Source organism: Lynx canadensis, chromosome C1 (genome assembly GCF_007474595.2).
Source record: "Lynx canadensis isolate LIC74 chromosome C1, mLynCan4.pri.v2, whole genome shotgun sequence".
Lineage (NCBI taxonomy): Eukaryota > Metazoa > Chordata > Mammalia > Carnivora > Felidae > Lynx > Lynx canadensis.
The window spans coordinates 105,998,652-106,026,081 of NC_044310.1; the positions used below are offsets into that span (position 1 = coordinate 105,998,652).

Below are 27,430 nucleotides of genomic sequence, written 5' to 3' on the forward strand. Positions count from 1 at the left end.
AGGGGTTCGCGGGAAGTCTTTTCCTCGTGAAAGGAGGAGGGTCTCTGTGGCTGACTGGTGGTGAGGCAGCCCTCAGGGCTCCCCCACACCCTCCTTAGAGGGGCCCATGGGGGAGGCAGTGAGTTTTAGGGCCGGGGGCCCAGGGTCCAGGGTCCAGGGATATTCTACCTCTAGCTGAGAGTGGCAGGGAGTGTGAGAACCAGCTTCTGAGAAACCCCTAAGGTGGGGAAGAGGCTGGGGCAAAGGTGAGGTGGGGAGCTTGTGGGAGGCCCCCGCTGCCCTCCCAGGGCCACAGGCCCGCTGGTGGGGGACGCAAGTGCGAAAGCTGGGCCAGAAGGTCACCACAGGAGCCCCAGCAGAAGGCAGATCCCCCGGAGCCTTCGAGCCTGTCCCTTGGTCCCTCACAAAGGCCAAAAGGGCACCTGGGAGGAAACAGGCCCTTCAGGAGGGGCGGGGTGCTGGGATGGGCCGGTGTCCTGCTCCCCCAGGGCTATGAAGCAGCTTTTGCCCCAGAGCCCCATGGAGGCCCTGGGCAGGTGTGCAGAGAGGGCTGGGGCCAGTCGTGGGGAGCGGGGTGTGGCGCCCCTTCCTCTGGTGTCTCCAGACCTGCAAAGGAAGGAGACGTGAGTGAAGCTGCGGGGAAGACAGAGCCAGTGCACTGCAGGCCCTGCGGGGGAAGAGGTAGCTGGGCTGGCCGACGCAGTACAGGATGGGGCGGCCTGGGGCAGGTCATCGGGAAGGCTTCAGTCCAAACGGAGCCCCCCAGCTGTTGGACAAGGGGCAGGGACTGAGGAGACAGGAGGGAGAGGGCCCAGGATACAAGAAACCAAAGGACATTCAGAAGGAGATATTCACACAGCCCATGAGAGAAAGGCTGGAAGACACGGCGACAGGGACTGGAGGGGACAAAGCAAAGGAGTGAGACAACAGGCAGGCAGGCAGAGACAGCTAAGAGAAAGGAGGAGAAGGGGTAGCGGACAGACACCTGGAGAAAGAGCAAGGCGGCCAGGTGAGGGCCTGGGGCTGGGCTTGGGGCTGCAGACTTGAGGGCTGAGACCCCCCCAGCCCCTGGAGAGCGCTCTCATTCCTTTCCAGAAAGGAACAAAGAAAGCGAGAGAGAAATGCACAGAACACAGACCACAGTCACCAACCACTGTTGACCAAGCACATCCCGCGAGCTGCCCCCGGCCCTGACCCTGGGCTGAAGGGCGCTTTCCCTCCACGGCCCCCTCCCCAAATAACAAACAATCGGCTCCAAAGACAACACGCTCGTTCCATGCAACTTACAGGGGCCCGGAGCAGGGGTCCGGGGATGGGGGCTTCGGCCGACAATGGACACGGGCCCTGGGCTGGGGGGCCCCCAGGGTGGGGGGAGTTAAGCAGCCAGGATTGGGGGGAAAGGGGGAGAAACAGAAAATGTGGGTATTGTTCTTGGGTTGTGTTTTTTCAGGGGTTTGGCCCAAAGGAAATTAAACACAAAAGTCACCAAAGTTCACGGCTCTGAGGCCATGAGGCTGTGGGGTGGTGATGGGCAGTGTGGGGAAGGGGACCCATTCAGTAAAATTCAGGCAGTCCGGCATTCTATTTGGCCTCCTCCACCTGAACTGAAGCTGCTCCTGGGAGGCCTGAAGCTTGGACTCCCCCCAGTCTGTTCTGTGAACTCTCCACTGTCCCATGGGTCTGTATTACATAAGAATCCAGAGTCTATACTACCTGGAGTCCAGGGCACTGAAGGTCTGATGTCCCCACCTCTCAGGAGAATGTATATTCCAGGAGCCATGATTCTAGGACCCTCCAGTATCCTCAGCCAGCCCCCTTGCCCCCCCCAACTCTACTCCCCTAATTCCACTCTGACCCAAAGGAAAACCAGAGAGAGACGCACGAACACATGGACACTGACCAGACAAACGAGACCAGATACTGAGGAAGATCTGGGGAGTAGACACAGATATAGACAGACTTGGCTCCCTCTGGGGTCACAGTGTGTGTGTATGTGTGTGTGTGTGTGTGTGTGTGTAAGAGAGAGAGAGAGAGAGAGAATAACTCAGGTGGTTGAAACACAGTAGTGGAGGGAGTGATACCAGATCCCTGCTTCAAGTGCCCAGCATCAGGGGTGGGGTGGGAGTGGGCATCCCCGAGGCTGAGGGAATAGGGGGTGGGGCAGTCCGAGTGAGGGCCCTGGCTTCAGTGTGCGGGAGCTGGAGAGGTCACAGGACGGGAGCAGGACCCACCTGGGGGCCCTCAGTAGGGCCTGTTGGCATCCTTAGGCCGCTTTAGCTGGACTTTGAGGCGCTTCATGCCAATCTGGAAACCGTTCATGGCCTGGATGGCAGCCTGAGCGCTGGCCGGATTGTCGAAACTCACAAAGCCTGAGGTGAGAGGGGCATAAGGCCCGGCCCAAGCTCGCCTCACTCGCCTGTGCTTAGGGCCAGAACGTGCTCTTTGGTTCCCGGGCACCACCCTACTTCCTCCAGGGATCCTGGATGCCTGGAGAGCTGCCTGGCACATGGTAGGCATTTGATGGGTAGCTGCTGATCGATGGGTTGAGTGAATGAATGCAGTCCAGCCAGTCACATGCACTAGGACAGTCTTTCTGGCACTCTTTGAAGGGCAGCCCCTGCCTTAGCCTGGATAACTCTGAACCTGCCTTTTGCAAACACCCCTTCTGGCCCTACGTGACCCCTCAAGCAAGGAGGACAAAGCCCTTTCTCCCCTGAAGCAACCTTTCAAAGACTCGAAGGCAAAAAACTCCACTTGCTGAGCCTCTTCCAGACCTCACGGAGCATGAACGTGACCAGTGCTCAAGGAGAAAGGGCGAAGCTGTGGCATTTGGAGGACGGGCTGAGCCCGGACAGCAGCTGGTATGGGATGTAGCGGGCATAAGGAATGGTTCTTTCCAACTCTGGGACAATCTGGGTTTCAAAGTTTGGGCCCACTGCGACCCTAAATGCCTTCCAACGTCTCAGACCTTGTCCTCGTCTGGAGTGTGGCCAACACGTGCCATATTTCGGGTTTGGGATCGTCCTATTCTTACCAAAACACTTGCTCTGGTTGGTGGCCCGGTCAACAAAGACTTTGGCTGAGATGACATGGCCAAAGGGGACAAACATCTGGAGGATCTCTGAGTCCGTGAACTCCTGGGGCAGGTGGTAGATGAAGATGTTGCAGCCGTCAGGGCCTAGGTGGCAGCAGCAGAGACAGAGGAAGAGCTCGGTGACTGGCCCCAGGGAAAGCAGGTCCTGAAGGACCCTCCAGTCCCAGCCCCCTGCGTATGTGTGGTGCCAGACACCTCATCCCCACTCGCTTTCTTCCCACACGAGGGGACAGAGCCAGGCTTGGAGCAGGCGACAGGGAGTCCCCAGCCCAGACAAGGGCACTTTCCATCCCTGAAGGCTGGCAGCCGGGGGGGACCCGCCCAGGCCGCACCTTCCCTTTGCTGCTGCTGCTGCTGCTGCTGTTGCTGCTGCTGCTGGGGAGGAGGGGGGGGCTGCTGGGCGACCAGGGCGGGAGGCTGTGGGAACGCAGGCGCAACCAGGCTGTAGGCTGCTGGGTAGGCTGCTGGGGTAGGAAAACAGACAGAGCTAATGGGGGTCCCGGGATCCCCCTGGCCTCCAGCGCGCTCTGGCCACCCCATCTCCCTCCCCGATAACCCAGGCCAGTGAGGTTGACAGGGCCGAGAGGAGGCAGGAAAGGGGCTGCCTGTGACTCTGGGTGCCCTGCCCCTAAAGGTGGGACCCATGGTCAGGAAGCTTGAAGGGGTAGCTGGCAGGGCGCCTCAAAGCCCAGCCCCCGTCCTGCTTGGTCCCTTCTGTCAGGGGCCCAGGGCTTCTCACCTGTGTAGTGCTGCATCCCCGCGTAGGCCTGCTGCAGGGGGTCCACGGGGGCTGCGGGGCTCTGGGCTGGGGAGGGTGGCACCCACTGTGAGGGTGGGGCGGGGTGCAGAGCACGGGGGGGGCGGGGGGGGAGACGGCCGGAGGGGCAGGATGGCAGCGGGTGGGTGGGGGGGACGCCGGAGGTGGGGGGACAGCAGGGGGGGATGGCCACGCAGGCCCCGGGCGTGACAGGACAGCGCGCCAACACACAGAGCCTAGAGTCTGTGACTGGCTGTGCAACCCTGGCCGAAGCCTCAGCTTCTCTGGCTGGCGACAGGAGGGAGCATCCAAGCCCAGGGAGGACAGAGCAGGAGAAAGCACCCTCTAACCCCGAGGCCTGGGGCCGGAAGGTGTGTCACAGCTGTCTGCCGGCAGGGGGAGTGGCGGCTTGGATGGTTGGTGGGGAGAGGGGTGGGCAGGCGGAGACCCCCACCTGGGTAGGGGTGAACCCCGTTGGGATACAGAGCATCGGGGGCAGGCTGCCCGGTGGGCTGGGTGGGCACCGGGCTGTAGCCGTTGACACCCAGGGCGGCAGGGATCGCAGAGACGGGCGTGGCGGCCATGGCAGGAGGGGTGCTGGTTCCTGGGGGAGGAGGGAGCGACACAGCAGAGCAGAGACGCAGACACACACACACACACACACACACACGCAGAGAACCAGTCAGCAAGTCTGAGGGCAGAAGGGAGGAAGCAGGCTGCTCTCAGCCCCGAAGTCCCTTCCAGACCCTATCCATGGCCTCCCCTCGAGGAGTGCCCTGTGTCCCACCCCCACTGCCCCCCACACCATGTGGTAGTTCATCCAACTCATCCCATCATCCCATTCACACCAGCCCAGCCTGCCTTGCCCGGGCCTTACCTGAGGATGGGGTGATGGGGGTGGCGATGAGGCCATTGGCATTGATGGCAGCCATGTGCTGCATCTGCACGGCAGCCATGGTGGCCATGGGGCTGAGGTAGGCACTGTGAGCCGCTACCAGGGCTGCCTGCTGCTGCATCAGCTGGGGGGTGGGGAAGAGAGGACAGTGGGGCTGGGTCCCCTGTGCCTGGCCCGGCTCCCCTCCCAACCCTGGGCCTTGACACGGGGAGGATGGGGGTGGGTCCCGGAGGCCAGGAGGAGCTGGGGACAGGCTGTGCCCAGCACCAGGGGTCAGTGCTCACGGCCTGGGTGTAGGCGCTGTAGGCTCCAAACTGCAGGGCGATGGGGCTGAACATGCCCAGCTGGGTGGCCACCTGCTGCATTCGGCGGAGACCTCGCTCCTTCTCTGTGTCAGCAAACTTCACCACCAGGCTGGACGAGGCACCCTGGGCGTGGGCCGCATGTGTGGTCAGAGGGACAGGGTTGGGGTCTTTCCTTCCCAGAGCCCTCAGGACCCAGCCTCAGTTCCGCCCATGAAGGCTTGGCCTCTTTGGGAGAGCAGCCATCACTGTGCCTCCGGCAAAGGCGGAGATTTTAATCCCACTCTCCCCCTGTGCCAAGGTGTGCCAGACACTAGAAAAAGTTGAGGAACTTGAAGGCATGTGCTTGAAAAGGGAAAGGCTGACTAGAATCCAAAGGGCATCCCTGGCCTCTACCTGAGGCATCTGGGCCAGAAGTTATCCCCAGGGTGGATCAACCACAGCAAATGTTTAATCTCAGGCTGGTCGTGCCTGTAGCTGCCGCAGCCCCCCACCGTGACTCCTACCCCCGCACCCCAGTCCTCGTGGTGTGCTCGGAGGATGAAGCCTCACATTTTAATACCACCCTGCACTAAATAAAAACCCAGCCCAAGAACATTTGCAAGAACTGTTGTAGAATCTCAGAATCTGGAATGCAGTGCTCTCCCCAGTGTTGCATTGTCTGGACCAAGTTCCTGCTAAAGCCTTGCCCTGCCTCTGCCGAGGAAGCTTCGGAGCCAGCTAGTTCCATTTGAGATGTGTGCTCTGCTGGAGAGCCCTCCACAGGTGCCTTGGGTTGACCCTCTGCTAATGTGCAGAGGGCACGCGGGGCCTCTAAGCAAGTGTTCAGATGCCTAGCCGGTGGGGATGAGGGTACGGGAAGGTGGGAGAAGAGACGGGAGATGGAGAGGCGGAGCAGTGGAGGAGGCCAGAGAGGATGGCAAGGCTAGGAGGTAAGGGACAGGGCTAGGAGTCACAGTGGGAAGATGCCATCTGAAATGTGAATGTAAGTGGGGGTGCTCACTGGCAGGGTCCGGCTGCTGTGAAGGGTGTTGATGGCTGCCTGGGCCTCAGCGTGGGTCTGGAACTTCACAAAGGCGCAGCCTACAGGATTCAAGAGCAATGAGGAAAAGGGTGAGTGCCCACCCTCACGGGTCCCCACCATCCCCGTTGCCCCAGGGGAGTCGATGGGGGAGGGGCAGGAAGGCCAGAGGGCCCAGTTGGGGAACGGGTAGCGACTGGGTACCTTTGCTGGTGCCATCTGGCCCCCGGAGCACAGTGCACTCGTCTATGGTCCCAAAAGGCTCGAACATCTTTCTGACGTCCTCATCTGTCTGCTGCTTCCCTAGCATCCCCACAAAGAGCTTCCGGTCTTCTGGGGGGTAGGGCACAGGAGGAGGGGCATGTTCAGGGCCTCCTGGCTACTTCCGCTCAGGACAGGTAGACATCCTGCCCTTTCATGAACTTCAGCAACTCCCTGGAGCTGCAGAGGCTCCCCTAACCATGGGACTAATGCTTCTAGCGTGTGACACTGGTGATGTCTGGGGCAATGGGGCCCAGTTCCACTGAGCGCTCAGCCCGGTTCTGAAGGACTTGTACTTTTCCCCAGGCTTCTGTTTTGGCATCTCGACAGTGGGCTGGATCACGTCCCCTCCGGCCACACTGCCTCCAGTCCCCACCGTGACTGGGAACCCTTTGGAATTCTCAGATTTTCTTCCTCCAGAGAGGCTGTCCCTCAGCTTCTCCAAGCCCCGGGGCCTGCAGTTTGGCGGGGAACGACTGAATCCAAAGTCTAAAGGTCCAGAACCTACCTCCTCGGCTCTCGCTGTCGGCTGGCTTGACCTGGATCGGCCTGTTCATCTAAAAGGGGAGAAGAGAAAGCAACTGCTGGGGACCCGCTCGGAGCTCCCCCCCACACCCCCAAGAGCCCTCCCCAGGCCGGGACCTGCAGAGAGGCTAGAGGGAGTAAACCCCAGGCCCTAAATTGCTGATGGGAAGAAAGGGATGGGCCTAATCTTGTTTAGGATTAGGACCTGAGCGGATTAGAGGCAGTGGAAGGCGAGGATGTAGAGGAGGCTGCTCCTGGGGCTGGCTCCAGGCTCCGGCGAGGCCTCAGGTGACACGGCCAGGGATAAGTGATGCTCTCTTTGGGGGGAGAATGGAACTGCCCATAGGACCTGGGTTCAGAGTCAGAGCCCAACCAAAGGGCTATTCGGCAAGAGCTGCCTCGATTTTACAAAGTAGGAGCCACAGAGGCCACTCCATCAAGCAGCCCCGAAGAAGACAAGACCAAGGGACACCCCACAGATGCCCCGACTTCCTTCTGACCCCTAGAGGTGTGTCTGCCTCTCTTTCTGCCCCCCTACACCCCTTGACCCCAGGGGGAAGGCACTCGGGCAGCACAAAGGGAGCAGATGCCCAGTCTCCGTGGCAACGGGAGAATGCGCGCCATGGCAACCGCCCACTCAGCCTGATTTATCCCTCCCGTCGCCCTGGCGACCGTGGTGACGTCATCACTTCTGCTGCTCCACACACCCGGAGAAGGAGCGTGTGTGTGGGGGGGTGGGAACAGGGTGTGCTGGGGGTGGAAGATTCAGTGGGGGCTGGGAGGTGGGGGAGGGGCCAGGACAAGCTTCCTGATCTGTGTGCCCAGCAGGCTCTGCTGGGCCACACTGTCCCTTCCCCTGCCTTCCTCCTCTAGATCAAATCCTTGGTGTCTCCCGGCTGAGAGGGCTCTGAAGGAGGAACCGCTGTCCCGTGCTTGTGTGAGACCCTCCCTGTACTCTGAAGTCCTCCAGAGCTCTGCCTTCTCACTCCCTTTGTTCAGTCTCCCGTGGAAATGCAGACACCCCCCAGTTCCACTCTCCATGTTCTTGTCTGGTGAGAAGACTTAGCAATGAGTCCTGCAGGTTGACTTCCTTAACTAGGGTGGGAAGCACCTTTGTAACTGGAGGGAGGGGAAGGACTCAGTGTTTCACGTCTGAAAATACTTTGCTATTGCGGACTAGGACCATCGGGGCCACACCTGGTCACCCCACCCCGCTCATCGGATGGTGGGGCAGTCCTAGCTCCAGCGACCAAAAATAAATATTAACAAAAGAAACCATTTATCTACATTCTCGGGGGGCTACAGGTATCTGCAGGAAAGGCACTGGTCTGGGGCTCAGGACTGGCCCCACCACTCACTAGCTGGGTGACCTTGGATAAGTCACTTTTCTCCTCAAGGCCTCAATTTCCTCATCTAAAACAGTGGGGGCAGATCCGGTGGTGGTGAGTCAGGTTCCCCTCAGCTCTAGTGTTCTAGCCTTTTGGAGATCTTGTGTGCCTCACACAAAGAAGGGCAGGATTGATCGTTGCCTCCTGCCCCTTCTCATCCTGGACCCTCTTCCCCAGCATCAGGTCATCCCAGACAGCCTGACTGGACTCTGCTGGTGAGGTATCCCCAGCCCTGGATCCAATCTAAGTCCCATCTCAGCTGACACTCCTGCCCTGCCCTACCCCCATGTATAGATCTGAGAGCAGCTGGTTGGGGGAGGTGGGTCACAGTCCCCCAAATCCTCCAGCCAATCTGCCCCCAGCTTTATCCTCCAGCAATCTGGGATTATCCCATCGAGAGACTCAATCTCTTCAGGAGTGTGTGTGTGTGTGTGTGTGTGTATGTGTGTGCGCGCGCGCACGTGTGACAGAGAGGTGTGTGGGGGGGTGTCAGATGCTCAGGGCTCTCAGTCATGTACCCTCCCCCTCGCTGTGCTCCTCAGCACCAGCCACCCCCCTACAGAAGAGGTAGAATCCTAACCAGGGTGCTTTCACAGCATCAGGGAATTCTTTCCTTGACACTAACCCCTTCCCAAAAGCCCCTGAGGATTTGCTGTTCCAGTTGGGGGGAGGGGGGCTGAGACCCAGAGAGAAAGGATGCCATTCTCTTGCTGCACAGGCTCCCAGGCACAAAAATAGCACCTCAATAAATATCAGCTGATATAGATTCACACAAAGACACACGCAAGCGCACAGGCCACAGCACAGACCACACTGAATGGAAGGGTCCCCTCACTCCCTCACAGGCAGCTGCCCCATGCCCAGCCTCTCCTTCTTGGCCTGGCACTTCCTGTGGGAAGCTCGCTCTTTGTTAGCTCAGCTCGGGCACACCTGCCCCCTCCCTTGAGTCCAGCTGGGCCCTGTTTACCTGGCAACCGGGAGCAGGGCGCCTCTCTTCCCTAGCCACCGCCAGCCAGGTGATAAGCCCTCCCAAGGGCCTCCCAAAGAAGAAGAAGCTATTTATACTCCAAGTATCACTCAGGCCCCCCACCAGCTTGGTCACTCATAAGACCCTCATCCTCATCCCCAGTAGCAAAGACCCCACTTCCAGGAAGAGCTCATTATTTCCAGCAAATCTGATTCTCCCGAGGGCAAGGCCTGCTGCTCTACCATCCCTGGCTCCAGACTTCCTTCCTCCAAGTGTCCAGGACTGCACACGGGTCCTCTCCATGGGGGCAGAGTCCACTGGCCCCACAATGAGCTGACAGTGAGGGCCCATGTCTCCAGAGTGGGATTTGGGCCCAAGGAAAGGGGGCAGGGCAGGCTAGGCAGGAAGAGTCCCTCCCCAGGAGGCCACACCCTACTGGCAGGAGGAATCCAGGGGCTTCTGGCAGAGCCCCTCCTGGGAATACTCAGGAGAGAGAAAAGGAAATGGGGCTTGACAGCCACAGACCCAGCCTCCATTCTTCCTCTTTGCAGCTTAAGCGTCACCCTAATATGGTGGCACCTTCCAGATTCTGGGGTGACAAAGATGAGGAGAAAGGAGAGAGAGCTAAATGCTCCCAGTAAAAGAGAGCCTGTACTGGGGCGCCTGGCTGGCTCAGTCAGTGGGGCACGCAACTCTTGATCTCGGGGTTGTGAGTTCGAGCCCTGCGCTGGGTGTAGAGATTACTTAAAAATAAAATCTCTTGGGGCGCCTGGGTGGCGCAGTCGGTTAAGCGTCCGACTTCAGCTCAGGTCACGATCTCGCGGTCCGTGAGTTCGAGCCCCGCGTCGGGCTCTGGGCTGATGGCTCAGAGCCTGGAGCCTGTTTCCGATTCTGTGTCTCCCTCTCTCTCTGCCCCTCCCCCGTTCATGCTCTGTCTCTCTCTGTCCCAAAAATAAATAAACGTTGAAAAAAAAAAATTTTTTTAAAAATAAAATCTCTTAAAAACAAAAACAAAAACAGAAAGAGCCCATATTAGGAGGGTGTAGAGGTTAGACAGCAGGAAGAACTTCCCACAGAGCTGGCACACTATACACACTTGCGTGCACACACATGCACAAACAACACTGCCAGGACGGCAGGTGGCAGAGAAAAGACCTGGGGGGGTACAAAGGGGTAGGCAGAGCCTGGTCACAGACATCTGTTCCCCTAGACTGCCCTGATCTGCTCCCCCCAACCCCCAGAATGCGGGGCCCTATAGAGGACGGAATCCCCCATTTCCTATTAGATAAGGCTCTGTCAGGACAACCTGGATTCTGTCCCCTGAGGCAAGGGCCAAAGCGGAGGCCTCAGTGTCACCTGAGAGCTCACGCAGGGGCAGGGCTAGACAATCATTAACCAGTCGCTCTTCTCCCTTACCTCCCACCCTGGGCCTATTTTTTCTGGAAGGGGAGGTGGCGCCTTTCTACACCCTGGGCAGCTGGAGCCCTGCCTGAGCACACAGGCAGCTGGAGGGGGCAGACCCATGACAGGTGCCCCGGCTGGCACAGAAGGCCTTGGGGGCTTATGTCCACCCCCAGGCCATCCCTGTCACCAAGTCTGCACTCTAGGCTCCCTTCTTCTCTCTGCCTTCTCCCTGGCCCCTTCTGGTTCCCGTGGTGGGGGGCTCCGAGAGCAAGACAACAGAAAGAGCCGGAGACACGGTGATAGAGATGAAAACTACTGATCTGTCAGGGTGTCCACAGAGAAAAGGAAGGAAAGGAAAGTTGAGATGTGACGTGATGGAAACCAGGCTGCCCGGGGACGTGTGTACCTACACCCACACACCCAGCCTGGCAGGGCGCACGCACGTGCATGCACACCCACACCTGTGGGCTCCCTGGATCCCAAGCCTTCTCACACACTCGCCCAGGTCCTTGATTCCATGGGCAATGGCTGTCCTGGCTGCCTGGCCACCAGCTAGGATGAGGTGGTGGGCTGAAAGCCGGCTTGGCTTCGAGATTTGCTCTCCTGTGCATTCAAGGGTTGAGGGCCATGGGGAGGGGGTGGGGCACAGACCTACTGAAGGTTTGAAGTTGGGAGTGGTTGAAGCAGTTCTAACTTTCCTGGATGCCCCCACCCTCTTTGCCCATCTGTCTATTTCCCTCCCAGGAAGAGATGGGGAATCAGCCTTTTTCTCCATTTCCCACATGGGGGAAGGGGCAGAGGCTGTGACACGTGTGTCTCCAGCACCCAGGTTGTGCTCAGCAAATGTTTGCGGAGGGTAGGGGTGAGGTTAGCTCTCAGTACTACATCCTGAGCTCACAGGGCAGAAGACAGCGGAAGCGGACAGACAGCAGCATGGAATGGTACATCCTTCCCCCCCAGGCGCATGACTGGGGACAGCCCAAGATTCTCCATCCCTGCCAGCCCAGGCCTGGGGCAATCTGCAAGCCTGTCTCAGAAGAAGAGAAAAAGAGCTCTGACCTTGCAGGAGAGAGGCAATGGCGGAGGGCAGGCACCCCTGCTACCCTGGGCACACTTTGGGCATCGTCCGCAATGAGGCCTGCCCCTGCCCCTGCTTGACCCCCAGCCCGGGGCCCACCGGGGCCCTACTCCACTCTGATGCCCGAGGCTCTTCCTAGGAGACATGGGGGTGTCTGCTAGAGTTCAGAAGCCAGCACAGACAAAGATGGAAGTCCAGCAGGCACCAGCTGCCCCTGCAGAGCCACAAGAGTGCCTGGGTGCCTCCTGCTCATTTTGTTGCACACTTGGTGATCAAAGTCTATCCCCATGCTTCCCAACCAGCTGAATTCTCTCTCTAAGTGTTGCCCCAAGAGCAGGTTGGGAAGTGGGGACAGGGCTGCATCTCCTCCTTACAAAGGTCACATTTGCTCTGCTAATTGCTGTCTTCTCTCCAGGTAGAAAAATGCATGCATCTTCAGCAATAAAGAGGGGTGTTAGAAGGAGAGGGGTGCTTCCTGGTGTTGAGAGGAAGCAGAAAATGAGCTCCATGTCTCAGGAAGGTGGTGAGCCCCCTGTCCCTTCTAGGGCCCTTCTCAGACCCCTGGCCCTGCAAATACGGGACTCACCCCTGGAAGCGTCTTCTGTTCGTGCAGGGCGCTCTGGGCCTTCAGGGCTGAATCGCGGGCACAGTATGTCAGGAAGGCACATCCTGAGGAGGGGCAGGGGCAAAGAGACCGGGTGGGGGTGAGTCCCTGGTCTCTTCTCCCTAAAAGTCTCCCCGCACCGTGAGACTAAGGACTGGGAGGCTTGTCTCTTCTTTCCACCTTCTGCCTGCGGGAGTGGGGACCTGTCTGAGGGCCCAGACATTTCGCCCCAGGGAGTCTCGGGGCAGAGCCCCAGAGCCTGGGAGGTTTATATGGTGGTGATATCCAGAGAGGGGGCTTGGTGTTGGGGTAGAAGGAGCATGTGCTGGCCAGACAAGTGCGCAATGTGTTCCTCTCTTCCTTACAGCTGGCCTATTTTCCCCTTCTCCTTCGCCTCCACCTCCCTCCATCTTGGTCCCTATCACCCCTCTCCTCTCCATTTTCCCAATTCCTCATCTCTCTCCAACTCTGAGGGAGGCAGGTGGAGGGTGGAGAGTGAGATAGAGGAGAAGAAAAGGGGAGAACAGTTCCCTACAAGTCTCTAGGCCGGTGGAGGGGGAGACAGCGGCCCCCACCCCCACCACAACCCCCAGTGCCTGGAGCTCTCCAAGTCCTGACCGGGGCCTGACCCTGCTTAGTGAGAGTGCACAGCCCTGGACAGGCCAGAGGAGTGCCTCTTGGCCCAGCGCTCTTAACTTCCTGCCCCCATACTTCCCAGATCTGTACCAGTCTCTGTCCATCATACCCTGCTTCTCAGGTCCCTCTCTTGGGTCCTGGAGCTGCCCTGCCCAGTCCCTGTCCACTCTTACTACGTTGACCCCCACCCCAATAATGTCTGAGGTCACTAACATTCGCAGCCGCGTGTGCACACATACACGCAGACACACACACACACACACACACACACACACACACGCACCTGCTGGGTTCCTTATTTCCCAAACCAGATCTCTTGGTCCTTCATCCTTCTTTGAGTTCATCCACACCACCACCACCACTACCACCACCACCCCTCCACCCCCCATCTCTAGGATCCACATCTCTGCATCCCCCTCCACAACTCTTCCCCCAAAGAGGCCCTCCTCGGGCCTGCATCTGAGTCCCTGCTCACCCTGGCTGTTCTTTTTCAGCCCTTCCATCGACTCCTTAGCCCCTGAACTCTTTCCTTCCACATTCGTCTTTTCCAGCCACTCAGGCCCTCCAGGCTGGCTTCCCCTCCTCCTAGCCTCCCCTCCCACCCCTGACACCTCTCCAGCCTGGCCTGACCCCTCACCCTTGTGCAGCCCGGTGTACTTGTCCTTGATGACAGTCAGCTCGAAGATCCGACCGAACTGTTCGAAGATGGGCTTCAGGTCCTTTTCCTCCAGATGCCTCGGGATCTGCCCCACAAACAGCTTGATGGCATCCGGCTCCTTCATTGGGGCGGCCCAGGAGAAGGGGCCGAAGGGATCAGGGAGAGGCCCAAAGGCCAAGGGGAGCTGCCCAGCAAGGAGGCAAGTGGTGGGGGCCGGGGCCCAGCCGGAGCTGGCTTTCCCTTTGGCCCCCAACCACAGTGCTGAGCAGAGGGGCAGGTCTTCACACAAAGGAGGCCCAGGGAGTTGAGGGCTAGGGGTCAGGGGTCTAGGCAGACACTGTCATGCCACCAGGGGGCATAGCCCAGACAAATGACCTCCCTCCCAGAGATCTGGCAGATATCCCAGGATGAGGGTCAGTGTGCTCAGGACCTGGAGGATCAGGGTGGTATCAGGGGCGCTGGGGACTGGGGGCTAAGAGCTGGAGGGGGGAAAGGGCCTGCGGAGGGTGATGGAGAAGGAGGCTTAGGGGGGAGGGGCCTGGTAGGTTGCCAGCAGCTTCAGGGGTGGGGGCACTCCTGATGTGGGGCAGGTGGAGCTCTCGTTGGCTTTCCCCGGAGGACACCTCCCCTGTGGCTGATCCTTCTGCTGGGTCCGAAGATCCCTGATGCCAGATGCTGGATCTCTGATGGCGGCAGGGCTCCGGGGGTCCCTTTTGCCCTGCCGCCCCCCTTCAGCTCCTCCCCTCTGCCCCCCTCCCACCCCCACCCTGGTCCCCGGGCCTGGGCTGCTGCCGGCTGCTCCCGCTGCTGGGGCTGCCTGCTTTCCCGGTCACCTGGGTCCCGGAGCTCTGCTCTCCGGCCGCGCTCTCCTCAACAAAAACCTCCCCCCTCCACACCCCCCTCCCCACTCCCACCTCCTTTCCCCTGACATCAGTGATGTCAGTCTCAGGGGTGGAATACAAATTCTCTACCCTGGAGAGGGACGCACAATCCAGACAAGAGCCACGCCCTCTTTCTATCTCCTTCCTCTCTGACTCCCTTCCCGCCCCCAGAAGAGCAGCTGGTCCTGTTGATAATAACCCTTCCCCCATCTTACTCCCCAATCACGAGTTGGGCAAGACACTAAGATGGAGAATTTATAGAGGAGCCCTAAGGTGGGGTCCATTGTTCCGGGGGCTGGAGCTGTCCCCGGTGCTGGAGGCGAAGACCCAGGAGAGGGGCGCAGTGGGGAGGAGGAGAGGGAAGCCGGCATCTGGGGATACCGAGTGTGGGGATCCAAGGAAAGAATCCAGGGAACCGAAAATGGCTTGGGAACAGTTGGGCAGGTTGGGGGTGGGGGGAGGAGGGAGGTGTAGATGGGGCGGGAAGCAGGTCTCAGAGCCTGAAGGAAAGGGCAGAAGGGCACCCAGAGAGGAAAGATGGAAGGGGGGGTGGGGAAGGGGAGAGCCAGGATGAAATGGGCGCAAAGAGAGAGCTGTGCAATTTCCAGAAAAGGATCCAAGAAAAACTATGTCTTGCTGGCATTTGCCAACGCCCCCTTCTCTCCCTCTTGGTGGTTTGTGTGTTTAAGTGCGTGGGCAGGGAGGCGGCAGTGGTGACCACTTGGAGAGCTATTGCTTGGAAGCTCCTTGAAGACCAGGACACTGTTTAATTCAGTATTTTACTGTTTGGTGTCTAGCACAGTGTGTGGCTCATACCTAGTTGCTTAACGGTTATTTCTCGAGTAAACAGTTGATGCAAAGCACCTCTGGTAAGAGGAGATTCCTGATTCCTTTAGGGGGAAGAACCACAGCTGGCAAGCTCCCCTGTAGGGCCGAAGAAACCCAATTTCTCCTCCCTTTGCCTCCTTCTCCCAGTTAGGTTCCTTGAGTGGGACTCTCAAAGTGAGTCTGGTAGCAAAAACGGGCGGGGGCAGCACACTTGTGGGCCATTACTCTCTTAACAACTATTCTATGGGTGATCTGTTTGCCCCATAATCTCCAGGGAGCTTAACCTCTCCATGCACTGGGGTCACTCGTAGCACCACTAGGTGCAGGGAGTACCTGCTGACATGGACTCTTCTGGACAGGGCAGCCCTTGCCTGCAACTCTTGTGCAACACCCTGTCTCCCGTCATTCCCTTCTTCACCCCAGAGTGTGGCTGATGTCCCCACAATGGCACTGATGTCTCTGAAATATGTCCCGACTCAGTCCCAGCAGCCCCCATTATTCAGCTACCACAGCAGGCAGGCTTCTCCTCTGGACAGGAAGTAATAGTAATAGCCAGTGCTTAGATGACACTTATGGTGTCCCGGGCATTGTTCCAAGTGCTCTATATTTACTAATTTGTTTAAATCTCAGCATGGCCCTATGAGAAAGCTTCTACCATTATCTCCAAATAAAGATGAGGGAACCGAGGCACTGAAAGATAAAATGGCTTACCCAATGTTGCACAGCTAGAAAGAGAGCTCAGTGAGGGTGGAGCCCAGGCGGTCTGGCTCCTCAGTCCTGAGTTTAACCTCCATATCAAATGCTCCCTGTGGGAGTGGGGACAGTGGTTAAACCTGGCCTTTCTTCCTCTGGTCTTCATTTCAGCCCTGTGTGAGAAATGGCCTTCTTTCTACTGCTTGATTCTCTGTTGACCACCTCTCATTCTTCCTTGGCCTGGGTTTGAAGTTTGTGTGTGTGTGTGTGTGAAGATACGATTATACTTTGTCATATTGATGCTCAGTTCCTCCCAGTTGGGCCCCTAAGATGGGCATATTGAGGGGAGCTGGTAGAGGACCCAGTTCTGCGTGGTCAGAACACCTGATGACAGTGCCAGGGAACCAAGAGTACAGACACATCTGGAAAGTAACTTCCCACACTCCACCCTCACTGCTCCTTTTCTTGCCTCTTAATCTGATCTTGGTATTTATGGAGATGCTAAATAGATCACACCCTCTGAGGATGTCTTGTCAGCAGGTCTGCTGCCCTGCCTCCCGTTTGGGCTTGGGGCTAATCACATTAATTGAAATATTCAACATTTACAAAAATGAATTATAATGAACTCCCCTCACTCCTCCTCCCAGTCAGCAATTGGGGAGACAGCAGCAGGCAGCAGAATGCCTCCAATCCTTTGCTTAGCTTGTGGTTCCCATTTGGAAGGTTTCCATCTGAAAGGAGAGGCAGGGGTAAGGGAAGAAGAGGCGGGAGCTTGCCTCAGGCTATGCTTGCTGGGTGACTGTGGGCACAACTCTGCCCTGGGAGTTAACTCTGGCGGGGAGTAAATCCTACCACTTGGAGGCTATTCTGGGGAGCTGCTCTCCAGGAGGAAATGAGGCTTCCCAGCCCTCGGTTTTCCAAGGTTCTTTCTCTACCTGCCATCCCTAGGCTCACCCTCCTTCTTATTCTGCACTCGATGCTAAGCTGCCCTACATAAAAAGGATGATTGACTTTATAAAGGGAGAGTTCTACTACTGATTTTAGATTCTTAGAAAATGAGAAATGCTGAATAATTGAGATGTTTTTCAGAAAGGGCAAAATGTGGTGGTGCAAATGGTGGGCAGAGCTGCTAGTCACTTGCTGCCCTCAACAACTGAAAGCAGAGGGAGGCCATCTGCAACAGAAACCATGAGCCCGTACTAGCAACCTATTATATGATCTTCCGTCCGTCAAGGGGCTTCTGTCTCAAATGGAGAGGGAAGACAGGCCAACATCAGGTGCAACAGCAAGGACTGAGATGCTGTAAGAAAGCAGAAGTAGTTAGAAGTAGCCTGTCTTGTGTACACAAGAGGGTATTTGGGCCATGGGATGTGATCAGTCAAGAAAGCTGGATTGCTTCTCAAAGCGCAAGGAGACCCCAGACTAGCAGAAGGAGGATAGTACTTATTTTATGCATGGGGTGTGAAGATGGAGAAAATTTTACATGCTTACACATGCGTGTGTGTGTGTGCACACACTTCCCAGTCCAGACAAGCGCTGTTTATTTATTAAAAAAAAAAATTTTTAACGATTATTCATTTTTGAGATAGAGAGAGATAGAGCATGAATGGGGGAAGGCCAGAGAGAGAGGGAGACACAGAATCTGAAACAGGCTCCAGGCTCTGAGCTGCCAGCACAGAGCCCGACGCGCGGCTCGAACCCACAGACCGCGAGATCATGACCTGAGCTGAAGTCGGACGCCCAACCGACTGAGCCACCCGAGCGCCCCTGGACAAGCGCTGTTTAATATAATGTGAGCCATATATGTAATTCAAACATTTCTAGTGGCCACATTAAGAAAGTTAAAGAAACAACTGAAATTACTTTTACTTCAAGTTTTTATTATTTATTGAGAGAGAGAGAGAGAGAGAGAGAAAGGGAAAGAGGGGGAGAGAGAGTATCCCAAGCAGGCTCTGTGCTGTCAGTGCAGAGCCTGATGCGGGTCTTGAAATCATGAACCCAAGAGATCATGACCTGAGCCCAAACCAATAGTCAGACGCTTAACAGACTAAGCCACCCAGGTGTCCCAAAATCACTTTTAATAATAGATTATACTTAACTGATATATCCTAAATATTATTCAAAGTGTTTATATATCTAAACTATCCAACATGTCATCCATATAAAGATTGTTAAGAGGTTTTACTTCTTCAAAAACTACATGTTCAAGGGGCACCTGGGTGGCTCAGTTGGTTGTGCATCCGACTCTTGATTTTGGCTCAGATCATGATCTCAGGGTTGTGGGACAGAGCCCAGTGTCAGGCTCCACACTGAGCATGGAGCCTGCTTAAGACTCTCTTTCTCTCTGCCCCTCTCCCCCACTCATGCTCTCTTTCTTTCTCTAAAAATAAGTTTAAAACAAAGTATGTGTTCAAAATCCAGTGTGTATTTTACACTTGATAACACATCTGATACAGAAACATTTTGAGTGCCCAACAGCCACCGGTGGCTCGTGGTGACCATATTGGGTGATGCAGCTTAAGGGTTTCCCTCACTAGCTTCTCTTGGGGGCGCAGGGGCAGGAAGAGACAGGTCTTGGCCAACAAGAACCACCACCTCTGATTAACCTCTGCTCCTGCTTGAAAAAAATCACTTGTGACAGATGGTAGCTTATCTACTTCCCTGTTAACTCTTTCTCCTAAAAACCAGACAAACCGCAATGATTGCTAACCTGAATGAGATTCCTGGGAAGAGGCCTGTAGCTCACTACCTAATCTACCTTCAGTGATTTTTCCCTGGCCTGGGAACTGCCAACATTTTCACTTCTCCTCCATCTTTGCTGAGAAGGATAGAGGCAGACCACAGAAAGACCCCCTCAGAGGCCATGGCCCAATGGTGGGCTTGCTTCTCCTTGGGCAGTGGTTCCCAAATCTGAAAGACCAGCCTTCCTTCTGAGCTCTTTTCCCTGTTCTCCAGAAGGCCTTTCCTGGGCATGATCTCTGGGTGTGCAGAAACCAGCATGGTGTGTGTTGACAAGGCTCCTGCCCTTTCCAGGCCTATTTCCAGATCTCTGGCTTTAGGTTTCACTTTCTTTTCTTAATTAGACACTAGAAGAACCCACCTTGAAGACCAACTGGCTTTCCCCTCTTCTGTTCAACTGGGAGTGGGAGGGATAATTTAGAATTTAGGAGGAGCACGTTGTCTCCACAAGAAAGTCCAAGAGGGGAAACATCTGGCAAGAGCCCCCCCCCCGCCCCCCCCCCCCCCCGTCCTTTCCAGTGTCTCTGGTGTGAGAACGTTCCTTCCTTTGCAAAACTCGGTTCACTCCATCCTTTGGGATGCTTTCAGGCTGCTAAGTGTCAAGTGTCTACAGGACTGATGGAGGGGTTCAGCGGAAGGGGAAGAAGCTTGAATCCTCTCTCCCTACTATTAGGTTTCAACAGTTGCCAAACAAGGGAGAGGGTCAGGAGCCAGATTCTGGGAGACTGCTAACTTAGGAATCCCTTTTCCAGTTTTCCTCTAGAGTCTAGAAAAAACACTATGTGAGGCTGGGTGGGGTCCAGAAGGGCCCATTCCATATACAACCACGACGGGAAATGAGCCCCCCACTCTGGGGAAGCAGATCTCGCGGACAGCTGCCCGAAGTTACTCCTCGGCCTGAGAGCGGCCCCCGCACTGCTTGCCCCAACCCCGCCCCGCGCGCGGGAGAGAGCCGGATTTGGGGGGGCGGGGCCTCTTTGGCCGCTTGGCCCGTCGCCTTGACGACCCGGACAAGATGGCGACGGTGCAGGGCGGGTTTCTGGGGCCGGACCCCGGGGCGCTGAGCCCCGCGCAGCAAGAGCAGCTAAGCCGCTTCAAGGTGGGTGCGCCCCCCACTCCCGCCTCCGTCAAAGGGCGGCTCCCCCGGGACGGGGGCCGCAAACGGGGGGAGGTCCGGGAGGAGGAGCGCGAGGGCCGGTTCCCGGGTAAAGGGGCGGACGGCTGGGGGGCCCCCGGCGGACCCCTGGGCTCGGGGGCCCTAAACCGAGCCCGACAGGCGCCTGCAGGAAGAACTACAGCGGGCATTTAGACGGGGAAGTGGATCGAAGTTATTGCCGGAGACAGTACTTTCGATCCAGACAAGAACTTCCGGGCGGTGGAGACCCGGCCTTAGTAATGGCCCCTGAGCCCGAGCAGGCGGCGGCGTGGGGGTGTTGATCTGTAAGAAAGCAGGCGGCTTAAAATGTCACACATCCCGGGGAGAGACCCAGGTCAGAGGCTCATCTTGTTTCCCCAAGGCCTCACCCCCGCAGGTCTTGAATCCTGAAATCTGGCTCCTCATGGAGCGTGACCTTTTTGCTCTCGTTCCCCCAGATTCAGACTCGGATTGCTAACGAAAAATACCTAAGGACGCACAAAGAAGTGGAGTTGCTCATAAGTGGTTTCTTCAGGTAGGTGGTTTTCCCAGCCGGCCACAACTAGTGGGAAATATGACCAGATCTTGGCTGCAGAGACATGAGTGTGACTGACCGCTTCTTTCTTTAAACACTCCTTATTGCTGCCTTTAGGGTCAGAAAGGTATTGTGTGTGTGTGTGTGTGTGTGTGTGTGTGTGTGTGTGTGTGTACACACATATAAATATATTTTAAAGGTTGAGAATATTTTATTTTTTATTAAAAGTTTTTTTTTTTAATGTTTATTTTTGAGAGAGACAGAGCATGAGCGGGAGGGACAGAGAGAGGGAGACACAGAATCTGAAGCAGGTTCCAGGCTCTGACCTGTCAGCACAGAGCCCTTTGCCTGGGGCTCGAACTCATGAACCATGAGATCACGACCTGAGCCAAAGCTGGACGCTTAACTGGCTGATCCACCCAGGTGCCTCAAAAGTTAGAGAATATTTTAAAATTGAGTTTTTTCTAACTCTGGGATTTGTGGCACCCAGAGTGTTCTTAAGTTATCTCTAGAGGTTTTCTTCAGTTATCTCTCAATTCTCAAAAATATGAATATTCAGTCATTTTAGCTGTAAGGGTAAGTACGTATCTTCTGACACTTGGAAGAGGTAATTTGGCATTGAGAAACTCAACAGGCAGCCATTGGGTGTAGGACACTATTTTGTTATTTTTGACACTCCTTTGTCTTTCCTGGATCTTACCGTTTGTTCTTCATATCCTAGTCATTTCTCCAATGGCAACAGATTCTCACAGGGCAGATAGGAGATGGAGAAAAGGAAAATAGAAACTTCTCTGTGAAGGTTGGTTTATTTGGGCCAGGCATAAGGCTTGGGCAAAAAATAGTTTAGGGGGTCTTTTGTCAATGTCAGTCCTGGGGAGCAGGCCATCACTTTTGCACTTTTTCTTTTTCTTTTTTTTAAAGTTTAATAATTAGAGTGTGTGTGTACCCGCATAAGAGGAGGTGGGGGTGGGGTACAGACAGTGAGGGAGAGAGAGAGAATCCCAAGCAGGCTTTGTGCTGTCAATGCAGAGCCCCACATGGGGCTCGATCACGAACTGTGAGATCACAACCTGAGCCGAGATTAAGAGTTGTGTGCTTAACCGACGGAGCTGCCCAGGCGCCCCTTTGTACTTTTTCTTCTAAAGGGAAGTAAAGGTTGACATCATTCATATCCAGGGAGCTTGCAGTCCACATTAGGAATGACTCCAGCAGGGAGGTTAGGGAGAGATGTTAAAAGCCTGAATTAAATCATTTGCGTTGTTCACAAACACAAGGTGTTGGGAGGTGGTGGTGAATGAAAAGGGTGGTGTTTTAGTCACATGTCAGGGATGGCCCAACTTCTCTGTCCAGGAAGTTTCTAGGAAGAACTGGATGTCTGCCTGGCTGCTTCAAGAATAGCCCCTTCTCTTCCTTATTATTCCTACCTTCCAGGCCAGGGAAGCCGCCAGGATTTTCCCTTTGCTGATCTTGAAGCTACCTACAGGAAATTCTCCTGGCCCCTTTTAGGCCTTTCTCTTTCTGAGGTGGAGGTGGGAGGAGGAGAGGAAGTGTACTGGATACTTCAGATGGTTGTCCCCTTGGGGAAAGAGGAAGGGGGAGGAGGGGATGGAATTGGACAGCATACCTGCCCTCACCTGTTCTTCAGGTCTCTGTTCTAGACTCACTCTAACCCGTGAGAAGCTCCAAAGTGTTTTTGTTGGGAAGCAAGCTCTCCACTTGGGTTTTCCAGATCCTAATGATTTATGGTCATTCAGTCACAGCTTTCCAGGGTATACTTGTACACACTGTATGGAACTCTTATATCTTGAATTTTGGACCTGAAAAATGGGAAGAGTAGGGAAATTGTAGAAAGGCATTATTAAATATTTTAGTATATAGCTAGGCAGATGAATCTTCCCAAAATTTAGAAGAGATAATGTCATTCCTTGGCTGGAAAAATCTTCAGTGACTCCACAGTATTGCCCCCTCTGCCTTTTTTTTTTTAACATTCTGTTGAAATGTAATAAAAAGTAGCATACCCTAACCTGAGTGAACTTTCACAAGATGTAGAATATACATGGTACTAGGGTCCAGATCAAGAAATAGAACCTGACTAGCCCCTCAGACCCTTCCAAGGGGCCCTTGGCCCCTTCCAAGCACATCCCCCCCCCCCCAAAATGTAGCCAGGATCCTGACTTGTCTTAGCATAGATTTGTTTTGCCTTTTTTGCACTTTAGTAAGTGGAATTCTACAGTACATGCTCTTTTGTGACAGTTGCTCAATGGTATCTCCTAGATCCCCCCCCCCCATTCTCATGCCGGGTATGTTCCACTTTGGGACTAGTCTGAGTGTTATTCACCCACCCCCTTGCCTCCTGAACTGAGTGTAATCGTCTCTCCCTGGCCTTCCAGCTCTCCATAATACGGCCCCTTTGCTTTCCCCTGTTGTATGTGCCTGCCCCCCAACCAGCCAGACGGAACCTCATCATTCCACTGACCCCATTGACATTGTTGAGGGTGCTGACACTCCAAGTGCTCTTCTGACCCTGGGGTTTCAAAGGTGGACAGGACCCAGTCCCTACCCTGAGGAGTTCACCATCCACAGAACACGAGCTGTTTCCTTTCATGTCTGGGCCTTTGCTGCCCCCCTCGGTGTGGGATGCCCTTGTCCTGTTTACTGAAATCTCACGTGCACCTCAAGGGATGCCACAGCTGCTCTGTGAAGATTCCCCCTGCCACTCTCAGTAACTGTCTCCCTGTCTGCAGCACACTGTTAACACCCTCTTATAGCCCTTCCTGGAGGTTGCTTGGCCTTTTGGACATTTGAGAACCTACCCCTTCTCGGGGCGCCTGGGTGGCTCAGTTGGTTAGGCATCCGACTTTGGCTGAGGTCATGATCTCGCGGTCCATGAGTTTGAGCCCCGCGTCAGGCTCTATGCTGACAGCTCAGAGCCTGGAGCTTGTTTCAGATTCTGTGTCTCCCTCTCTCTCTGACCCTCCCCCGTTCATGCTATCTCTCCCTGTCTCAAAAATAAATAAACGTTTAAAAAAAACATTAAAAAAAAAAAGAACTTACCCCTTCTCTTTTACTTGACTAATTTCTTTGAGGGGGTGCTGTATTTTATCTTAAAAAAAAAAAAAAAATCATTCCCTCGTATCCAGTATAGTTACTTACACAAAATCTGTGCTCAGTAATTCTCAAATGGAATTCAAGGAGGAGGGAGGCCAAATTCTTAAAGCTTGGGAGGCAGGGCTTTCTGGGTGGGGAGGCCTTCTTCCAGGCTGATGGGCAAGGGCATCTGTGGCCGACGAGATGTGATGTAGAGAGCACTGACCTTGGCACCACAAGACCTGGGCCCTTGGCCCTGTATTTACTCACTTTATGAACTTGGGCAAATGATTAACCTTTTGAAGGTTTGATTTCTTTCATATGTAAAACGGAGGGGGCTCATTGCTGTTTCCCAGGGTTGTAAAGTGAGATAACATTTGTGAACATTCTTTATGAACCATAAAACTCTGTGAGGGACCAGGCCCCACCGGCAGCTCAAGTTCATCTTCTCGGCTTTGTTGATGGTATTGTCCCCTGGCCCCTGTGGGAATCCATGGTTGAACGTGATCCTCGGGCTGTGGGGTTGTGTATCTGTGCCTCGAGGACTAGGCAGCGGGCCTTCACCGCCCGCCTGTGGCTTGGCCTCCGGTTCTGTGAAAATGTTTGTTGAATGAATGACAAGCCTCGCTGGGCTGTGGCGCAGCTGTCCTGGGGGGGCAAGCAATGCCCGGGCTTAGTGCCATCTGGAACACTTTGCCCTCTGCCTCTGAGCAGGACCCAAAGGACAGTCACCAGTGGGAGGGTCTTTGTCGGGAGCCCTCCGGCTGACTGACCCCTGGGCGGGTCCATTCCCTGAAAGTGCGGGACCCACAGCCCAGCCCGAGCACAGCCTGCCTTCAAGCCAGCTTTACTCCTGCCCTTATCCCTCATGTTTTCCAGAGAAATGTTTTTGAAAAGACCGGACGACATCCAAGAATTTGCTGCAGGTAAGGCAGCGTCGGTTTTGGTGTCTGAGAAACCAGCACGTTTGTATTATCGCAGATTTGGACTCTGGACGAGCCCACGATTCTCCCTGGGAGTCTGGGTACCTATTCACCTGATGTCCCCCCAGGGAGCTTTGTTCAGAAGGCCCTTTCTTCCACTGTCACTTCCTCAAAATGAGGACAGATCAGAAAGGAGGCGGAGCTTCCTCCTGGTGAGAACCATGAAGAATTTTGAGATTCCCAGAGGAACATACTGGCAGCTCTTTTTTTTTTAAATGTTTATTTATTTTTGAGAAAGACACACACACACACACACACACACACACACACACACAGAGCATGAGCAGGGGAGGGGCAGAAAGAGAGGGAGACACAGAATCCGAAGCAGGTTCCAGGCTCTGAGCTGTCAGCAGGGAGCCCGACATGGGGCTCGAACTCACGAAGGCTTAACCTGTATTTAAGCGGACGCTTAACGGACTGAGCATACTGGCAGCTCTTTCCCCACCCCAGGAATCCTAAAGCAGGGTTCTCCCCCCTGGCTACGCATTAGAATCACCTGGGGAGCTTTTAAGACATGCTTTTTAAGAAATGCTGATGCCTAGGCATACTCCCTGAGGTGATTATTTAATTAGCCCAGGGTTGGGGCCCAGCCCCGCAGTTGTAAAGGCTCCCCAGGTTATCCTAATGGGCTCCACTACCTCCCACTCCCCAGCCACTGGCTTAAGGTCAAAGGTATTTAGAAGGAAGGGCTGGGTTGGACACTTTCTTGGGTCCTGTTAGCCCAGGGAGTGGTTTTGGCCTCGCACCATTTCTGAGTGAGTCTAGTGTGTCTTTGCTGCCACAGCAGATGCCGCCTCTGATTCACATCATGCCGGGTGTATGAAAACCCTCCTCTGGCGTCATCGTGTGAGAGCCTGGCTCTCCTCGGAGAGGATATTCTCAGAGAGGAGAGGGCGTGATGTCTCCTAGACGAGCTGGCAAGCTAAGCTGAGGCAAGAATAACACTTGGCATTTGTTTGGGCCCCAGGATGGGCCGGGAGCAGAAAACCCCGAGATCCCTTAGCCCTCTGATGGCTCCCTGTGTTTCAGCACGCCGACAGGCTGCCGGGCAGCGGGGAATGGACCGGAGCCATCCTGTGTAAGCCCTTCCTGGGAAGGCCTGAGCTGGCAGGCTCGGGCGGGGACAGCGACCTCCGGATCTGCTGTGACCTCTCCCTGTACCTCGGAAAGCTGGGCTGCCGGGAACAGCCCTACTGAGGCCGAGCCATGCTGGCTTTTGAGCCGAGTAAGCCATCTCCCTCCCTGCCTTTTCCCCTTGGGTTTAGATAATTTTCTCTTTTCGATTCTTATCCCAGAGTATTTCACGGATCCAAGACTTCCCAACAAGATTCACATGCAGCTAATTAAGGAGAAGAAAGCAGCTTAATTAGCAGAATCTTGATGCTCAGCTGCTGAGAGAGACCAGCAAGAACACAGCCTCAGGGTGGGTGTTAACCTCACTTACAGACAGAGGCTTCTTTACTCCTGTCAAAATAAGCACCGTGTTCCCGTGTTCTCGGCCGGGTGGGAAGGAAACCAAAGGGAGAAGCTGCAGAGAAGTTTCACACAGTGTTTAGTTTTCTTGACACTATTTTGGGGAATTAGGGACTGTGAAGAGCGGCCCAGGGTTTGTCTGGCATGTCCATGGCAGGAAGAGACATCTGTCTTCTGAGCCTAGTGAAATGCAGGCGTGTGGGAGTGAAGGGAGTGAAGAGAGCCAGGGAAATGGGGTAGGGCCCACTCTGCCCGCACCCTGCTGTAGGACTGCAGGGCCCCGAGTGCTCCCACAGTGCCCTTTTCTTTAAGACCCTGGTGCAGGGGCTTCCCATTGCTTCTGGAAGGGGCAGGAGCAGTTTCCCTCCTTGCATCTTGGGCTGGGGGCTTTCCTGCTTGGTGGAGGGGGGACATCTTTATACCAGGCTCTGCCATGAGGGCTATCTCACATTTTTCAGGCAGGATGATTTCTGAAGTGATTTTGTGGGTTGGGATTGTTTGGTGTGAGGTGGGACAGGGCCACGTTCCTGATTTAACAGCACCGTTTGTGTTTTGCAGGACCGCCTGGAAGCAGGAGAGCCCTGGTGCCATCAGTGTGGGTTTCCAGGCCGCCTCGGGCCTGGTCTGCTGTTACAAAGGCTTGCAAAGCTACTCATTAAAAACAGATGTTTCCGCTGTATTTCACTCCAGAGGAGGAAGTCCTTCTGTGTGGGGGTAGCTCTGCTCCCACTCTGACCCACTAGGCCAGCCCGCCTCTTGCTCCCAGAGCCAGGGCTGGACAGAATAGGGATGGGGACCCTGTGGAGACTGCGGGGGGGTCCTGTGGGGTCCCTGTGGACAACTGATTGGGGTGGAAACAAGCTGAGCCCACGCTTCAGCGGGGCTCTTTGGGGTTTTTTTCTTTCATCTTCCCTCCTGGGTTACTGTACAGAGTGTGCGGGTGATGACAAACCTCTTTAGCAGTGACACCAGAACCCGCTTGGAGGACGGTGAGAAAACGAGATGGGACCGAGAAAGCCCATTTAAGGTAACGTGTCTTGTGAAATATGACTCTAACAGGTGACTCGAGGTGGTGGAATTTGTTCTTGAGGATTTTTAGCAACAAGCCACCCGTCCATTTGGTTTTCAGCTAACAGGCAGGGGAGTGGACCAGTTGGCCTTGAGAGGTCCTTTCCAGGCCCAGAAGGCATAGACGTTTCCTGTGTTTATGCCCCACCTCTCTGACCTCCACATCCCACTGTTTGAAGGACCTCTCACCTGTGTGTCTTGTGTCCACATCACCATAGCAACAGGCACAGCCACAAGCAGTCTCGTCCATCTTGTTCCCAGCTGCCAGCACCTGCCGTAGTAGAAGAGCATCTCGAGAACTATTAAAACTATTCATGATAAGCTATAGAACAGGAACCTGAGGAGTTATTTGGGTACTTTCAGAATCACACTTCAGCAGCTGTGGCTCCGACAGTGAGGTGTCCCTGTTTAGAAAATC

The 27,430-nt window shown here is 55.2% G+C and overlaps 2 protein-coding genes across 7 annotated transcripts; one reads left to right on the plus strand and one right to left on the minus strand.

The window, feature by feature from the left end:
* Positions 1–259: 259 nt before the first annotated feature.
* On the minus strand, positions 260–14,473 carry CELF3 (CUGBP Elav-like family member 3). 6 transcript variants are annotated; one of them, XM_030327190.1, is made up of 14 exons: positions 14,424–14,473; positions 13,570–13,675; positions 12,279–12,361; positions 6,839–6,887; positions 6,274–6,402; positions 6,052–6,131; positions 5,031–5,174; positions 4,729–4,870; positions 4,306–4,455; positions 3,834–3,899; positions 3,427–3,558; positions 3,035–3,178; positions 2,232–2,369; positions 260–606 (listed from the first exon to the last, which is right to left on the minus strand). In XM_030327190.1, the coding sequence occupies exons 4-13, from the start codon at positions 6,885–6,887 to the stop codon at positions 2,242–2,244; spliced, it is 1,164 nt and encodes a 387-aa protein (XP_030183050.1). In that variant the 5' UTR covers positions 12,279–12,361; positions 13,570–13,675; positions 14,424–14,473; the 3' UTR covers positions 260–606; positions 2,232–2,241. The 6 variants fall into 6 exon arrangements, with proteins under 6 accessions (XP_030183050.1, XP_030183046.1, XP_030183047.1 ...); XM_030327186.1 differs by lacking the exon at positions 14,424–14,473 and having other exon boundaries at positions 6,274–6,399; positions 13,570–14,369; XM_030327187.1 differs by lacking the exon at positions 14,424–14,473 and having other exon boundaries at positions 3,427–3,555; positions 13,570–14,369.
* Positions 14,474–19,729: 5,256 nt separating this feature from the next.
* Positions 19,730–26,623, plus strand: RIIAD1 (regulatory subunit of type II PKA R-subunit domain containing 1). The gene is made up of 5 exons (XM_030325044.1): positions 19,730–19,830; positions 20,325–20,401; positions 24,368–24,414; positions 25,767–25,894; positions 26,503–26,623. The coding sequence occupies exons 1-4, from the start codon at positions 19,747–19,749 to the stop codon at positions 25,835–25,837; spliced, it is 279 nt and encodes a 92-aa protein (XP_030180904.1). The 5' UTR covers positions 19,730–19,746; the 3' UTR covers positions 25,838–25,894; positions 26,503–26,623.
* The last annotated feature ends 807 nt before the right edge of the window (positions 26,624–27,430 follow it).

Bases quoted from the DNA above. Each gene is read 5' to 3' on its own strand.
- CELF3 (XM_030327185.1), bottom strand. From the start codon at position 13,714: ATGAAGGAGCCGGATGCCATCAAGCTGTTTGTGGGGCAGATCCCGAGG. The intron at 4,871-5,030 runs GTGAGCACTGAC...CCCACCCCCCAG, and splicing joins ACAGCGCCTACACCCAGGCC to CTGATGCAGCAGCAGGCAGC. The intron at 3,559-3,833 runs GTGAGAAGCCCT...TTCCTACCCCAG, and splicing joins GGGGATGCAGCACTACACAG to CAGCCTACCCAGCAGCCTAC.
- RIIAD1 (XM_030325044.1), top strand. From the start codon at position 19,747: ATGGCGACGGTGCAGGGCGGGTTTCTGGGGCCGGACCCCGGGGCGCTG. The intron at 20,402-24,367 runs GTAGGTGGTTTT...CATGTTTTCCAG, and splicing joins CTCATAAGTGGTTTCTTCAG to AGAAATGTTTTTGAAAAGAC. The intron at 24,415-25,766 runs GTAAGGCAGCGT...TTCTTATCCCAG, and splicing joins CATCCAAGAATTTGCTGCAG to AGTATTTCACGGATCCAAGA.